Source organism: Podarcis bocagei (assembly GCF_964188305.1).
Source record: "Podarcis bocagei genome assembly, chromosome: 6".
Taxonomy (NCBI): Eukaryota; Metazoa; Chordata; class Lepidosauria; order Squamata; family Lacertidae; genus Podarcis; species Podarcis bocagei.
This window is the reverse complement of record NC_138130.1, coordinates 39,085,218-39,102,571: the sequence shown is the minus strand read 5'-3', so window position 1 is coordinate 39,102,571 and position 17,354 is coordinate 39,085,218. Positions and strand designations below refer to the sequence as shown.

The window sequence follows — 17,354 nt, the reverse complement described above, 5'->3', positions numbered from 1 at the left end:
GCAATATAACACATCAAAAAGTTATATCCATACGACCTCTTAATTAAAAGTGGGTCAGAATGAATTGTTTTTGAGGTTGCTCTGAGGCAGGGGGCAGTGCAGGATATATGCTCCACGGTATATATGGCCAGTTCCAAAAATCTTATTTGGTCCAGTATTATCTGCTGTTAAATCTCTTTGCAATTTTCTCTGGTCTCTACTTTCTGGATACTAAACATGATTGACAGTACATTTCCCTCCATTTATTTGGAAAGAAAGTTCTTTAAAGTGTCCTAGCATGCTGTTTCTGAAAACCAACTCAGTCCTGTTTTGAGTTTTTCAATTAATTCACCCTAGAGAATTGAGCCAGCACTTTATTGTAGAGTAGATACAGTTAAGCAAATAAAATGGTTTTTTCCAGCTGTTGAATAATGATCCACAGCTTGGTGCTAGGTAAAAAAATCATGGGGTAAGTTTCATTGCTAAGATACTGCTGCTGAACAGGTATTACCCCTGGTAGACACCTGCCTCTGAGTTAGCACAAGCTCTTTGTGGGAGGCTAAAAAATTCTCTGGGACCTTGCTACTATTTCCGTTGTTTGACTCTTACAGAATAATCTGCATTTATGTTTCACCTCATTTTGCAGATGCTTCAGAAGACTATTTCGACATCTGGGGAACCTGGCATTCAACACTGAAAAGTGGTTCCAAAGATTTAGGAATGACAGGTATAAATTATCTTGCTTTTAAAGCATACTTGTATATGTTGCAAGATTTTGAACATGCACTTCAGAGTATTACATTACTCTGATGTCCTGAATCCCACTCATACAGTTAACAGTCTTGTTTCATTATGAATTTTGGCCCCCAAGGGAGTCAGGTGTGCCTTTAGCAGACAATCTAGGATTCATTTTTAGTAGATTACTCTGGGTTTGGAATTGTGACAGGTTCCATTAAGGCTTAGATCACAGGAAGGAGCAGAGCATGGAAGCAGAAGCCTGCCATTAGCGTTCTCTAGAGAGCAAGCAAGGGCAAGAAACATAAAAAAGATCCATTTTAACTGGAGGGCGGGGGGGGGGGGCAAGGGCGGGGAGAACCAGAAGTTACTTCTCTCCTAGAATAGACTTGTGCCTTGTACTTTTGCTTTGTCTCCAAGGAAGAGCGTTTCCTATCTCCCTGTCTTCCCAGACTCTGGCTTTCTGTGTCCTTGATTAGGTGACTGCTCAAGGCTATCACTGCTGTCTATAAGCTTCTGTGGCCTGATATGAACACTGAACTTTGGATGACTTGCATACCCCCCCCCCCCCGCCTTTCCATTCTGGACACAGCTTTTGGCTTCTCGGGTGAAGAGAGGTGTTTCTTGGGCCGCCTGAAGTAGACTGGAGGCGGTCCTAGATGGTTACTATCAGGAGGTTACCCCGTGATAGCCATGCTTCTTTTGTGTTTGATTTAATACCTGGTGCGTGTGGCGCTGTGGGTTAAACCACAGAGCCTAGGGCTTGCCGATCAGAAGGTCGCGGTTCGAATCCCCGCAACGGGGTGAGCTCCTATTGTTCAGTCCCTGCTCCTGCCAACCTAGCAGTTCGAAAGCACATCAAAGTGCAAGTAGATAAATAGGTACCGCTCCGGCGGGAAGGTAAGCGGTGTTTCCGTGCGTTGCTCTGGTTTGCCAGAAGCGGCTGAGTCATGCTGGCTACATGACCCGGAAGCTGTACGCCGGCTCCCTCGGCCAATAAAGCGAGATGAGTGCCGCAACCCCAGAGTCAGCCACGACTGGACCTAATGGTCAGGGGTCCCTTTACCTTTACCTTTAAGTGGAGGTTCTGTTTAGAAATTGGACGTTCCATTTAGCTAATAGCTATCACTCGGCAGACATTTAAAAGATAGTTCGACTTTTGTTTTTTAATGCCATCCAACCAGTGTTGATAACCACATCTTGTGGTAAGGAGAAGCCATAAGCTGTATGTATGTATGTATTATATGAAAAATTAATTTTGCTCCGATGTTACTGCTAATCAGTTTCATCAGGTGACCATGTGTTCTGGAAATAGGAATAAGAAAGAGAGATTTCTTCTGTCTTTTCAGACCTTTAAAAAAGAAAAAAGCTGGCACCTCAGGTGCAACATTTTATATTTTGACATTTCAAGCTGAGAACTATGTTCTCCTGAAGGCCCTAGATAGTCAAAATATTGTGGTGGCATTCCAGTGCAAAGCAGACTACCCTTGGCTATACTACCTTAGGGTAGCTTGCACACCTGAGCAAAGGTATGTGTATTAAAGTCACCCACAGTATTTTATATTAGTAGGCTGCAGTCCTGTCCTAATATAATTGTGCATACGTTATGTAAGATCTTGGTGCCTGTGTTTTTGCTGCTGCTTAAATGTTGTGTCGAAAGTTACTATATGCTTTGTTGACGAACCTTTTCCATGGGCCTGTAGGGTCATATGGAGACATCTACGAGAGCAGCTCATTGCGGCCAGGGCACTGCTCTCTTTCTCAAGGGAACCTGTCTTCACCTCGGTGGCAGGGGAGCGCCACAGAATTAGACAATGGAAAGCAAATTATCCGAAGGAGTCAGACAACAACTGCCCTTCAGGAATGCCGCCCTCATCCTCCCCTTTCCCGGATTTGCAGCACCCCGCAAATGGAAGTTGGCCGGAGGAATTCCAGCCAGTGTGATTCGGAGCAGCATTTTCCTATGAGTAACGCACAGCACCTCGCGGAGCGTGACTCAGATGCCACTTGTTTGCACAACGCAATGAACCCGTTGTACCCGAGGCAGGGCGAAGCACTTTGGAAAGATAGGCCTCCGCCGCCACCTTATCCCGACAAGACAAAACAGAGTTCTTCCTCATGCCTTCAGCCAACGGTCTCTCCAGCAGAACATCCGCTGTGGAGGCTCCAGAGGGCAGAATCCCGATCCGGGGCCACGGGAGCAAGAATAATGGCGCAGGTGCCTGAACAGTCTACCCTGTTTGAGGAGCAGCCGGACAAAACGGAGAGAGAGTGCTCCGCCACAGACAGCGAGCAGAACAGTAAAAATTTGTCAGAACCAGATTGGCATGACTGGCAAAGGGATCGATGGCAGATCTGGGAGATTTTATCGCCTGATAATCCAGATGCTCTTCCTGAAACATTAGTATGAGTAGAAACCAGCACTGGCCATGCTTTTTTTCCAGCTGAAGAAGGAAAGGTAATGGTGGACTGGATTCTAGCTTTTATTGCAAACAAATGTCATTTAATTTAAAAACAACAACAACAACAACGTTCACTTTATAAAATAATTTTAATAGCATTGTAAAAAAAAATGAAAAAAGAATTATATTCCTGGTTTTGCAATCATCAGAGGAAGGGAAAATTACATGACAGTTCCAGATCTAACCACTCTGTAAAATATAAGCTGTGTGTACATTAAAAACTACAGCCTTGGTGTTGCTAAGATGTATTTATGTATCTGCCATTCAGATGCTTGTATATTCTGCAAAAGTTTTTTGGGGGTTTTTTTGGTACGGTAGTATTGTGTTCATATGCAGAAAACAAGCAACCTTAACTGCTTTTTTTAAAAGAAAAAAAATATTTTAATCACTGCACTTATATTACCACAAGATGCATTGAGGCTCTCTTGAAGGCGCACAAGCTGGTTTCTGTGCTTTTAATTTAGCCTGTCTGTGGGAGACATATATTTTCACTGCCTACGAAAAACACTAATGTGGGATGAAACAGTTAAAAAGCCATATATTTTATAGTGAGCAAGTTAGAGAGTAAGTGTATGTACCATGTTATTTGCTTTCAAGCAAAAGAATTAAAAAGTTGATGCAATATGGTAAAGATAGATATATATATATTTAGAATCTTATTAGAAGGCAATTTTGTTAACCCTTCAGAAGCAAGGCCGCGCCTACGCCAACCAAACAAAGGGAGCTCAAATTCCTGCCTCCCATTCCAGATAAACTGCAACTTTATATACACAGTATATAATATATATTTATAAATATTATGGTTTTAAAGTAAACTGGAATCCAAATTTAATAACTGAAGTACTACTTTTCCTTTTTAAAAAAGTTTTCCAAAGTATTATGGAAAAATCCTTGCATACCTTAAGGGACAAGTATTTACTGAATCCCATATATAGATTCCAGACTAAGTATGACCTTTTTACAGGAAGATTGTGCCAAAAATGCAATGTCATATTTGTTAAATGTTGATGTTCCTGCAAATATTAGCTAAACGGCAATAATGTTTAGCGCCAGCAGGTGGCAATACATTGCCATTTTTAAAGATCTTCCCCCGTTTTAACAAGGGAAACATCTGCCCATGACATTCTTATAAATATGATTGTCTTTAAGTTATATCTTGTGCCAAAAGGATGGAATAAAAGTCTACCAAAAATATATTTCCATTTGTTGGGTTTGAAATAATGGTGTCAACACACTCCCTCTATCACAGTACAGTGTGTGCAAATATATTATTTGTTTTGCTACCATACGAGACCAAACCTTTTAAGGCAAACTGTAAGCAAGGGTGATTTTTGAAGTTCTCTCATTCGGTGGTATCTGGTATGGTTTACTGGTGCATTAGGAATACTCAATTATTCCATTTAACAATCAAACAAATTTCCAGGTTTTGTCCAGAGTATTACATGTGTGAAGTTAGTCGCATTTTCTTTCTTTCTTTCTTTCTTTGGCTAAGTTCACTTTCTCTTCTCCTTTGCCATTGTATCCATGCAAGTTTGTCAATCAAGAGAGGACTCCATGCGTGATGGCGTTTAGATTCTTTTCCTGTTGCCTTTTTCTAATGTTTAAGATCATTGGGCTAAAGACTGCAACAAACAAGCTGGATGCGATTGTACATACAGCTGCATTAAGATTCTTCTTGTGTGCACATGTGCATTTCTCAAGGACAACACAAAAAGGATATTGATGTATTCATACATATTGTCATTTTTTTTCTAGCATATTTTCAATGCGTATCATTAACGTAGGAGAGAGTTGCAAATAAACTGAAAGATGCAGCGCACTGGCAATACTCCAATTCCAAAAATTAATTTTAGAAATTCTGATTAAAATCAGTGGTGGGATGTAGGGGAAATGCACAAGAATATTGGCAAAGCAATGAAATTGTGAAAGTCCATTTATTTATACAATAATCTATATACAATCTATACAATAATTTTGATAAAAATGAAATAATTATGGGGCTTCAGTCCGGAGGGGCGCGCGCAAAGGTTTATCACTAAATATAGCTAAAAAGACATTAATCTGAAAACAGCGTTTAGACCCTCCTGCTTTCATTACTGGGTGGGGTGAGGAGCTTTGGGATGGGTGGTTCTTTGCTCTACCAGAGTCAGGTTGGATGGAGCTACACAACAGTACCTTCAGGTTTATTATTCTTATTTGGGGAAATATCAGCAGTCAATTTCCTAAGGTTAAGAAACCAAGAAGAAGGAATTGAGAGGTCCGGAAAGCATTTTGTCATGCAGAAAATAATGGATGTGTGCAGTGACTTTACCAGGTTGGCTTCATGAAGCAAAAACACAATGTTCATTTAATAAGAGAGGGGAAGGTGGCAATCGGGAAAAGGCATTTCAGAAATGGACGGGATGCTGCAGGAGCTCCTGCCATTCTGATTAAGAAAGAAAGAAGTGCAAACTAAGTGTTCCACTAAGAATGAGACACTTTTCCCCCGAAGAACTCAGCCTTTCCAAATAACTGAATAAATAACTGCAGCACCTCTGAAGTCTGAACTGCATGGACCTTAGTAATCCAGAACAGGGACCTCTCCTCTGAGAACTTCCGCTATATATCCCCTGGCAGTCTGTTCACATATGCTTGAGTTCATGTCAAGAGCACTGTGTATCATGCAGAGGTTGGAAGCTTCATTTAAAAAAAAGAACTATTCTGGTTCAAACTGTCCAAAAAGAAACTTGATTCCAGTTCACATCCTTCCCTTTACAAATTCAACTAGTTTAGTTCATGTTCAGTTCACAGTTCAGTTCAAGTTGATCCAAATCATCCCTTGGCAAAAATAAGAAAAGAAAAGAAATCATTCAGAATGTTAGAAGTTGCTGTGCTGAAGTAGAAAATGACTAATAAACACCAATAAATATAACACACAGAGGGAGAAATCTGACTAGTTTAATTTGTTTTTCCCAACAATTACGGTATTTAACCTTAAAGGCCCAAAGAATCTAAAGAGTAAGGGAAAAAAGGTAATGTCAGAGAATGAAATTGAAGAAAGACTAGAAACAGTCCAAAGTTTTGCCTAAAGTAAAAGCAATCTTAGTACGCATTCAGTTCACCTAGCAATTATGGAAACTACTTTCAGGTGTAGGGCCCTAGCTGCATTGTGCATTTAAAGGAATATTATACCAGCTTAACAATTTTCAGAATAGTTTAGCAATCAATCCCTCTTCCCAGGGACCTCTGGGAATTGTAGCTCTGTGAGGGAAATATAGGATTCTTTGAACAGCTCTCAACATCCTTAAACAAACTACAGTTCCCATGAATCTTTGGGTGAATCCATGGCTATTTAAAGTGGCATAATGCTGCATTTAAATGTGTAGTGTGGATGGGGTCAGGTTCAGAGATTTTTGTGGTGAATGTTGTTAACTGAACTGGTTCATTCCAAACACAGGTATGTGGTATTACTTGATTAAGTTACTATTTTTAATCCCCCCCCCCAAAAAAAAAACATTTTTCCAGGATAGAGATCTGGCTGAATCAAGAGCCATCATCAGTTTAGGGTGTATGAATTAGATTCAAAATAGTCATGATTATGTGTATTGTGAATGTACCAGGTAAACTCACCTTTAGTACTACTGTGCCTGATGATTGTCTTCCAAAGCAACTACTCTATTCCAAACTTAAAAATGGAAAGTGTAATGCTGGTGGTCAACAAAAGAAGTTTAAAGACTGTCTCAAGGCAAATTAAGAAAATGTAGTATAAACACTAACAACTGGGAATCACTGGCCTGTGAGCGCTCCAGTTGGAGAACAACCTTTACCAAAGATGTCATGGGCTTTGAAGACACTCGAACTCAGGGCACAAGGGAGAAACGTGCTAAGAGGAAGGCGTGCTTTGCAAATCCACACCGTGATCAACTCCCACCCGGAAATCAATGTCCCCACTGTAGAAGGATGTGTGGATCCAGAATAGGCCTCCACAGTCACTTACGGACTTATTGTTAAAACCGTGTTTATGGCAGACTTACTTGGCTACAAGTGATCGCCAAAGAATACTTTGGGTAACAGAAAATTCAATTGTTAGTATTTGTCTAGATCAAGTAGTCAGCAAGCTTGCTGAAGTTAAAAACTGTGAAATGTTCATTATTTGAGGACAACTTTTATTATACACTGCTCGCTGGGTACAATAAATGCACTTTTAAAGTATGTATTTTGTATGTGTGTAATATGAAAAATCAAAACTAATGCATGAAATTGCATTAACAGGACTAAACACATTGTCTTCAACTTTGTCTTTTTATTTCCTCAACGAGTCTCAGCTGTGCTTAGGTCTCAAGAGAAGAATATAAACCTCTCACAATGAATGGTGGATCTGCTTGCTGTTTGTAAATGGGTGACCAATAATGTAGTTTGAAGCTTGTTAGCTGTATTTATTTAGTCCTCTCATTATGCATGGATAGAAAGGACTATGGAAAGTTGCACACAGATCAGTCAAGATGTATGGCCTTGAATAGCCTTGTGTTGGACCAGAGGTTACATTTGCAACTTCACCAGAATTTAAAATAAATTTGTGCCATTTGCACATTTAATGCTCTTTTCTGTTATTCGCCTTCCAGGGACATGTTATTATGATGGCAATGTCACGTCTAAGTTTTGTTTTGTTTTTGTTTTGTTTTTTGCCAGTGCATGAAATTCTAGGAGTTTCACAGTGTTTGTCATATATTTATTTTAAAATCAACTGGAAATGAGTACTCTCTCAGCCCTGCTCTGAAATACTGTGAGAAACTGTTGAGTCCACAGAATATTTGTCATGTAGCCAAGGATCTCATCTACTGAATACCTTGTGGTTGGCTATAATCGGAAATAACATTTTTGGAAGGAAGTGTTGTTGGAACTAAAGCATTCTGTTTGAAGTATGTGCACTTGCACTGTTGCCAGAGAGATTCAAATATGGCCACTAGGAGGCTGTCTTACCACACAATGCGCTAGATGTGTTTCTGTGTTCCAAGCCACAGATAAATAAATGTGTAGACAAGAATGATCACATCTTTAGAAAACCAACAGACTGGGCGAATCTATATGGCCTCACAAAAAAGCCATGGACATATATTCAAGATTGGCTACTGATTAAATAACCTAGGTTGATTACCTCTTAATTCACTTAGAGTTTTCAGACCTGCATTAATAATTTTGAATATGAGTTCTGTGTTACGGGGCTAAAGAGAGGGAAACTATTCAAGCTGCTAACAGTGGGCATTTAGGGACTACAAGGCGACTAGAAAAACTGGTTCAGAAAATGAACAGTGGCAATTCTATTTAGTTATAGAAGGAGTTGTTGGCATCCGTCTGTGTTGGGAGACAATGGAGGAGTGTGCCTTTGGGGGTCAAGTCAAACTGTAGGAAGGTTGCAGTGCCAGCTGTGGCTGTAGAGACCAATACAGGAGAGACATGTTTTGTTGCAGCTGGGGCAGATGAAGGCGTCCAGTTGTGCTGTTGCAGATGCATCATGGCATTTCTCCTCCCAGTGGTCATTCCTTCTCCCGGTCACATGACTTGACTGTCTGTCTCCAGGCACTGCGGTCATCTGCAAGGGATTCCCACATGACTGGGTTGTCATGTTTGAAGGCATCTTTGTAAAGGGGTAGAGTGTCTTCTTTTAATAAGGCACGGACCCTGTCCCCAAGCTTAACAATTCAAAGGGCATAAGAGAGATGGAGGGGACAGGCAGATGTGATAGGATTGTTCTGAAAATACCAGGACAAGAGGTGCATTGTAAACAGACATTTGTGTGCAGTGGTACCTCGGGTTACAAACACCTTGGGTTACAAACTCCGCTAACCCGGAAATAGTACCTCAGGTTAAGAACTTTACCTCAGGATGAGAACAGAAATCGTGCGGTGGCAGCGGGAGGCCCCATTAGCTAAAGTATTCCCTCAGGTTAAGAACAGTTTCAGGTTAAGGACGGACCTCTGGAACCAATTAAGTTTGTAAACAGAGGTACTACTGTATTTATTATGGCCAGGCTGAACTCCCACTGGTCTTATGGGATGAAGTGGCCTTTGTGTCTTCCTTCCTCCCACATCTTGTACAACAGTCACGTGGCAACTGACAGTCAGAGCCCAGTGGTGCCTTCCTCTGGTTACAAACTTAATTCATTCTGGAGGTCCGTTCTTAACCTGAAACAGTTCTTAACCTGAGGTACCACTTTAGCTAATGGGGCCTCCCACTGCCGCCACGCGATTTCTGTTCTCATCCTGAGGTACAGTTCTTAACCTGAGGTACTCCCACTTCCCCTGTTTTTATGTCTAGCCATAGCAGAATGCCAGATTACCATGAAACATGTTCAACAACAATTTGTTTTTTCAGTGTTCTACCTTCTGCCTGTTTTATTTACAAAACACAGCAGATAAATTTAATTAACTTAATTAAATCAATGCAAAATCACGGTGGACCCAAACTGCATTTGGTAATACCCCATAGGCTGCAAAAATAGCTACTGCAAGCCATGCTTTTTAAGGGAAGGTGGGTGAGTGTAAAAGGCACATCAGGAAAATTAGCTTCAGCTGTGCTCTCTCAGGCTACAGGGAAGGTAAGTCTCATTTTTCTTAGCAGATGACTTAGGACTGTGGTGATAGCTATTTTTAGTTGGATGGCCTCTTTATTTACAGCTCCAAAGCATGTTTACCAGGAGGTAAATTTTATTTAACTTTAATGACTGAAATCATGTAGGATTGGGCATAAAATAAGAACAGTGGGGAATATCAGCATACCTTCCCCTTTTATAGTCCATTGTGCATCCCCCAGATAGTCCCCAAACTGTACTAAAGTTGATTTTTGGGACATGGGGAGGGGGAGGAAATTTATCCTGCTGGTGGATGTACCCCATTGGCTTTCACCCAGGTATAATCCACTAAACATTTTGCTAAGTTTGATAAAACTAGAGCCAGTAGTATGAAACTATTCCCAGTGTTTGTAAGCATGAGCAAAGAGACTTTATAGTGAGATGGAACCCAGAATCACAGCAAGATTTTTAAAGGCCTGATGTTATATTCAAAATGAAAGTGATTTGCAGACAGTGTGTGCTTTTAAGAATATTTATTTTTCTGCCACTCGGAGTAGTGATGTTAGTCTGTTGCAGCAAAACAGTTTTGTGGCACCTGAACAAAGAGACTGGAAGTATAAGACTCTGAGTAGCTATCAGCCATGATGGCTTTCCTCTGTCTCCATAGTCACAGGCCATATGCTCCTGAATAGCAGTTAATGGAAATTTCAGGAGGGGAGAATTGCACTCAGCCCTTGCTTGCAGGCTTCCCAAGGGCTGGCCACTGTGGGAACAGGATTTTAGACTAGATGGCCCATTAGTTTGGTCCAGCAGGGCTATTGTTACGTTCTTAAATTTGTTGCCTATAAGATTTGGTTGAGGAATATTGCATAGTCTGAAACATAAGGAGGGGAGGGGGTCTGTGTCTTCCTCATAATTTTTCAGAAATCACTGGTGCTATGTAGGGAGAGTATCTGCAGTAACACAAACTTCTAATTTTGATTTGTGTGTTCTGCCTTGTGGGTAGGTTTTATTGGCTTGGCATCCTTATGTTACTGGCAGGCACAGAAACCAAATTGCTCTTTGAAAATCTCATGGAAGCATATGATTCCCTTGTTTACTTCCAAAGCAGGCTTGATGCTGTGAATCAAGATAACTGAGCGAATCCTCAATTTAGTCATGCAGGCAAATTGATTATGGAAATTGGAAGAGAAATAGTAAACAGAATTTGGTGTGACAATAACACGTTGTGATCCAATGTCTCCAGAATGCTTTTCTCCACGAAGAACAATCCTTTAGCCGCCTTGTCTGTCAGTCACCTTGCCACTCAAATGCTATTCATGCCTGGAGGCAAAAGAAAGTTCTTAAACTGCGGAACTGTTCTCTTCAAATTACCTCAGCCAGAGAACTATATAGTTTGGTTTGGTCTATAGGGTTTTTAAAAACAAACAAACATTGATTTGTTTCCAGAGGGATGTTTCATTTTCATAAATGTGTCCTCTGTAAAGGAGCATCCTATAGTTTCTTCCTATTGCCCTCCATGTCTTCCGGATAAATACATATTGAAACAAAATTCATATAAGCTGTACTTATAAGGATTTTAGAAAGCATATTTTCATTTAATATGTACTATTTATTTCAGATCCTTTATGTAAGGGATGTTCTTAGTTTTTATATTAAAGGCTTATTGCGAACTTATGCTCCCTTTTATTTTCATTTAGAGTAGATGATCTGCATGCCTAGAACCCCCAAGTTCTGTTCCTGACACCTTCAGGTAAGAAGAGGACTTTTATCTGAAACCTTGGAGAGCAACTACCAGTCAGTGTAGACAATACTTAGCTAAATGGGCCAATAATCTGCCTCTCTGTATAGGACACTTTTCTGTGGTTGTAACAGTGGCGTAGCGTGGGGGGTGCAGGGGTGCAGGCCGCACCGGGCGCAACATCTGGGGGGGGCGCGCTCGCACTCACAGCTCTCTGCCCCCTGCTAAAATCCACGGGTTAGGGGGCGCAAATTACTTGCCTTGCCCCAGGTGCTGACAACCCACGCTACGCCACTGGGTTGTAATCCCTGTTAGTGTCACTATTCTGTGTGATCTGTTGCTGGTGAGTAGCTGTGTTAGGTTGGAAGTCTGCCTATAAGCAAAGGCCAGCCTATATCACTCAGGGCCTCTGAGAGGAATTATCAGGATGAGCTGTAAATCTTTGATTATAATTAGGAATATTTCCTGTTGAGTGAAGTCTAAATTTGTTTGAATGATACCTTTGTTCATTTGTTAAGAGGTATGCAGAACATATTCTATTCATATAGCAAAAATCCAAACTTATTTAAAAGTGTTGGTCTTAAGCCTTTCACAATACCTCATGGACCAGCTTTACCTCATACATGCCTACCCAGGCCCTCAAGTTATCACCAAAGGCCGACTCCTCTAGGAGAATTCCAAAGGGTAGCAACATATTCCAAAATATGTGGAATGGTCTTCCCAGGGAAGCTTACTTAGTGCCAAAGCTAACAGATGAATTTTTTTTTGTAATTCTTCCGGATGATATTTTCATTGTGTGTGGAGAGGGTGATTTCATTTATTAATTAGTGGCCATTCACTTTTAGTTTGTCATTGATTTTAAACACTGTATTTGCATGGATTTTATTGCTGTTAATTTCCTTGAGACAGCTGTGACAGATAAATCAAATACATAAATAATACTACAGTATTTTAACAGTGGCCACTCAGACTTGCCTGCTGGGAAGTGAGAGCATTTCATTCTCTGCATCTAGTATTCAAAGTATGTTGCTGCTATGTATGTAAAGGTTCTCTGTAGCTGTTGTGGCTTATAGTCTCTGAAAGGCCTGTCCATCATGAATTTCCTAATGCTCTTCATATCTTTCTAATTGAGTGGCTACCATTGTGTGTGGATTTTAATTTGTTAATTATGTGTTTTGTCTGGGGCAGGGAAGGATACTTCCACTGATACTCAGTTTTGTTGGATAACCCCAGTTCTAGTGTTCTGAGAGACGATAATGTCTTGACACTGTTAATAGCTTTATTGACCTCGGTGATATTTGCTTCATTTTTTAAAATTCAGCAATAGCTGAGTGATAGCTATTTCACATCCTTGGGAATGCTGCTGCTTCTTGGTTGTTGTTTTTAAGTTGTTGCTCTGATTTGAACACCCTCCGCTGCAGCTGCGAGTGACGTCTGCTTGACAAAGTTATCACCAAGTGACGATATGCAGAGGCTGTCAGGCTTATGGTGTCAGCCCTCCTAACACTATACAGCCATTCATTCTTTATAATGTGATGGAGCTGGAAAAAGAATGCTGTCGGGGCACTTGCCAATACTTGTCAAAGGTGTTGCGTATCACGACAGATCATGTTTGGTAATATGCCTCCGTGAAATGAGAATCCAGTTTAAACTCCGCTTTTATAGTGTAAAAATCACCTTTCTCTTTATAAATAATTATTTGGCTTTTGGGGCAGGACGTAGCTGTGTGCGGTGAAGTAGCTGTAGAAACCTGGATGTCTGCATGCTGACATCCTATTCCTAAAGAATGTGTAAGCAAGGATTTAGCTTTGTAACCAATAGCAACTTCTCCCCATGTAATTATTTATACATGCTGTAAAGGAATAGCTTGATTATAGCTTGGGAATAAGTAAGTGTCACAACTCCAAAACACTCTGCTTGCAAGGCAGTGTGGATAAAAACCATCTTTAGAGATAATAAAGCTGGTTCCCAAGTCAAAGTAGTTCCTGAATATTAACTACTTACTTTCCTACCAATAGGCGTGGAGGTCTTGGCCCTGTTTGTCTATTGTTTAGATCCAGATTCTGAAATGTGTCCCTTTTATCCACTCTTAATTTGTGCAAGAGTTGTAATAGAATTGTTAGAATATTTTTTTATTTTTTTTTTAGAAACATGAGTTGCTCATATAAATTGGTGAACGCTAAGATTAAGATACCAGATGTAGAAGTATTAATATTCTGCTGGATGCATCAACTTTTAAAAAAATACCCTACCTATATTTTTATTTATTTACACAATTTATATCCCATTGACAGAAATTCATAAAAAAATAAATACAATAAAATAAGGAATGCAAAGTAATATGGCAAGCTAAAATGGCAATAGTCCAATCAAAGAACAAGTTAATCTCAAAACAGCTTATAATTAAAAATGCTAAAATTAGCTACTCTCAAAACCCCTCAAGGATAGAAGTATATCCCCCCCTTGCCTCAATGTGAGTATCAAGAGCCTCTGGCCAGCTTTCCTGTGGTAGGGCTTTCCAAAGGTGAGGAGCACAACACACTCCTTTTATTGTTAAAAGTTAAGCCTCCAACACATCCCTGCTTTGTAGCCGAATCACTGCATATATGTTTTTTTTTAAGAATGCTCACATCCAGTTAGGCCCTAAGGCTAAATCATTGGAATGCCTAATGGGGAAGTGTGGGCAAGCCTAAGACTGAGAAAGCAAAATAACAGCATGTGCAAGTGAGCACTGTTTTGTACTTGATGGGAACATGGCTATTGTGTCAATAAAAGGATTCCATATATGTGATAAAGTGGGTCGGCCGTAGATTTCATAGCCTTCAACTTTCAGGTAAAACAACAATTGAAATAATGATATTTATAATGAAATTGAAGGCATCTGAAGTAGGGAAGTTTTTAATGTTTGATGTTTTGCTGTGCTTAATGTGTTTAATTTGTTGGAAGCTGCCCAGTGTGGCTGGGGCAACCACCCAGTCAGATGGGTGGCATTTAAATAATACATTATTATTATTAATTGAGATTTTGCTCTCCCTGTCCTTTGAAATGTTTGTGAGCAAATACTTCTATTTGACATTTATGCCAGGGCTCTGCTTCCCCTTGTCCCATGTCTTCAACTTGTGCTCATGAACTCCTTTTCTATGAGGTCAGATTTCCCAATTTTTGAGGGATAAACACAGCAGTGTGGGTTCCTTTAAAAAGAAAACCGCACACATACACAAGATTTCACGTTTCTTGCCAAAATACGTGCAAGAAGCGAACCATTCCTCAGAGGGAATATTGTTGATGCTGGCATCTTTCCTTCCCTCTCCTCATCTATCCTGGAGAATTGCGCCTGTCGTCATGACAATGGACCATGATCTTCAACTTTGTTTAGCACTGAAAGGAAACTGTATATGAGAAATTCTGCATTGCTCTTTAAATATTTCCATTCTGGTGTGTCTGTGGCTCAGTTCTGCTGTCGTCCAAATGAGAGGCATCACTGAAACTTATCCCAGGCACATTTGTATCTGCTGTTCCCTTCTCTTTTTTCAGCCGTGTACTTTTCATGGCACCTGAATAAACATTTGCAAATATTTATCATTTTTTACCTCACCATTGTGCACTTGAGATCTTTCCCACAACTCCCCTATGTAAAATAGCGAGCACGCGCCTCCTTTTTAATATAAACATGCAACTAATGTGCCCCATGTCACCACAGACATCTGTTATATGTAAAGTAGGCATTATATTGCTCACAGATCAGTCACTTTGTATCAGCACATGTTTGCATGGTGATCTAAACTTTGCAATTTATGTAGATAGAAAGCAGGGTCTTTCTCAGTATCGCATAGAGTAATGTCAACCCCATGGGTGGCAGTCAGCTGTGTTTTCCTTGGAGTAGACCCACTTAAACTGGTGGACCTATTTTGGTCATGTTCATTAATTTCAGCAAGTGAACTCTGAGTAAAACCTGGTTGAATACCACCCTATACTTAGAACTGAATGGTGTACACTTGTTTTGTTCTGTAGACCTTGTTAAAATGAAATGGGCTGGTGGCCGAAATTTACTACCCAGCAGTTGACAATAGGACATCATGGGGGAAGGGAAGGGTTTTTTCCAGCCGGAACTCACCAGAACTCAGTTCCAGCACCTCTCAGGTGGGCACCATTGCCATTATAAGAGAACAAGGGAGGTATTCATGGTGAGTACCGGCACCTCTTTTTCTAGAAAAATATCTCTGGAGAAGGGGGAAGTTGAAACACACCTTTAGCCATTGATTCTTTTTCAATAATATACTTACAGTGAGGAAGGTGACTGTAGTTCTAGCAAGCTAATCTGTTCTTAAATGGGTAAATTCTACATAAACACCTTGCAATCTAGGCTCCTCACCACTGAAGCCACCTGGCTTCAAGTGACTGCATTGGCTCCAGGAGTATCTCTGACTACTTCTTTATTCAGGCGGTGTGTGGCTCCATCAGGAACAGGCCACGTACCCAATTCCTAAATCCAGAAACCACCCACTAGTAGTCCCTCCATTTTGTAAAGCCTCAACTTCATTTTATTGGATGTCACCCAGCCCATTGCTGCCTCCACACATCCATCCTGTCATCTCAAGCACATGGATGTTCAAGGTTGGGTGATTTAGTTCTGGTATCAACATCCTGGAATGAGTCTAGCACAGGCTTAGGAACAACCCATGTGATTTGGCTGATCCCACAGTTGTCAAAGCTGTAATGCAGAGCTCTGATTATACAGAATTGTGTTTAGTAGTAGGGACCACATTGTCATGAGTCACATTGCCATGAGGCTTCAAACACACCTGCTTGTGGGCTATAGCATGCATGGCGCCAAAATGTGATGCTACAGATGATTGCCTGGGAGCTGCCATCCAGTTTGAAATTTCTGTCCTGTTCACCCCGACACATTCCCAGAGTACTACCACGTTTTCTCACTTGGTTGGCCTTTCTAAAACTGAGATTATTATGCTAACAAATAACACACAACTGGCAGAAATACCACATATCTCACAGCCTTCGTGTTGATTCTGATTTTGTAATTGCTGCTGTCTATATCTCGCTCTGGATACTTAGATGCCAGAAGAGAGGATTACGGCTTAAACAACTGCTTGCCTTAGAGGCACTGAATCACTATTGTGTGGCTTTTTTTTCTGTTTCTGATAAGGATTACAATTTAAGCCATTGCGTCCCTTGGAGGCACCAATTCACTATATGTTGTCATTCCTCTGCTCCTTTCCATCCTTCAGTTTTCCCGCCAAACTTTATAAAGATTGATTCAGAAAACACCCCACAGCCCATATAAACCATCAACTCTTTTGAAAAATCTTTTAGAACATCCAACCTAACAATATGCAGCTTCATAATGAGCAAAACTAGGTTTTCGTTATCGCAGGAATTTATCAAAGTCAGTATTTTTATTTTCTGTACTCAGACCTGCCTGTCCTGGTTTCCTCTCAAAAAAGCCATGCTGCTTCCATTTGATGAATATATAGTATAGGCCAGTGTTCAGATTTTTCCGCATTGTGCAGAGTTCCCTCTGCAAATATTTAAAAATTAAGCTGAAGTATGTGGCCCATACCCCACCAGGCTTATGGTATGTAGCATACATTCTTCAGACTATTTTGGTGGTGAATAAATGTCGTGGAATGCACCCAACTCAGAACTTTGGGAAGCGGAGAAAAGAACAGGCAGCTTATCCAATACATTAAATGTGAAGGATGGATATTTTTTTTAAAATAGTAGCTTTTGAAATGATGCATTAATTCCTAAGGTATCTCCAAATAAGTTAGACTTTCTAAAGCTGCCAAAAATGATTAAGCGGTGGCATTATAAATTGTGCAATGGAGTTGTGAAGTGGATCCAAGAGCGTGCGCATTTCTGAACACGCGCT

The 17,354-nt window shown here is 40.5% G+C and overlaps 2 protein-coding genes across 6 annotated transcripts in view; both read left to right on the top strand.

The window, feature by feature from the left end:
• The window catches only part of ARHGAP6 (Rho GTPase activating protein 6), a 182,239-nt gene extending 177,869 nt beyond the window's left edge, over positions 1-4,370 (top strand). For all 5 annotated transcript variants that reach the window (XM_081197003.1, XM_081197002.1, XM_081197005.1 and 2 more), the window contains exons 12-13: positions 626-706; positions 2,418-4,370. In XM_081197003.1, the coding sequence (XP_081053129.1) occupies positions 626-706; positions 2,418-3,124 (788 nt within the window). In that variant the 3' untranslated portion in view covers positions 3,125-4,370. The remainder of the gene's footprint in view (positions 1-625; positions 707-2,417) is intronic.
• A 5,420-nt stretch (positions 4,371-9,790) lies between these two features.
• The window catches only part of MID1 (midline 1), a 285,842-nt gene continuing 278,278 nt past the window's right edge, over positions 9,791-17,354 (top strand). The window contains exons 1-2 of the mRNA XM_081197048.1: positions 9,791-9,852; positions 11,424-11,476. The gene's annotated coding sequence lies outside the window, so the exon portion shown is untranslated. The remainder of the gene's footprint in view (positions 9,853-11,423; positions 11,477-17,354) is intronic.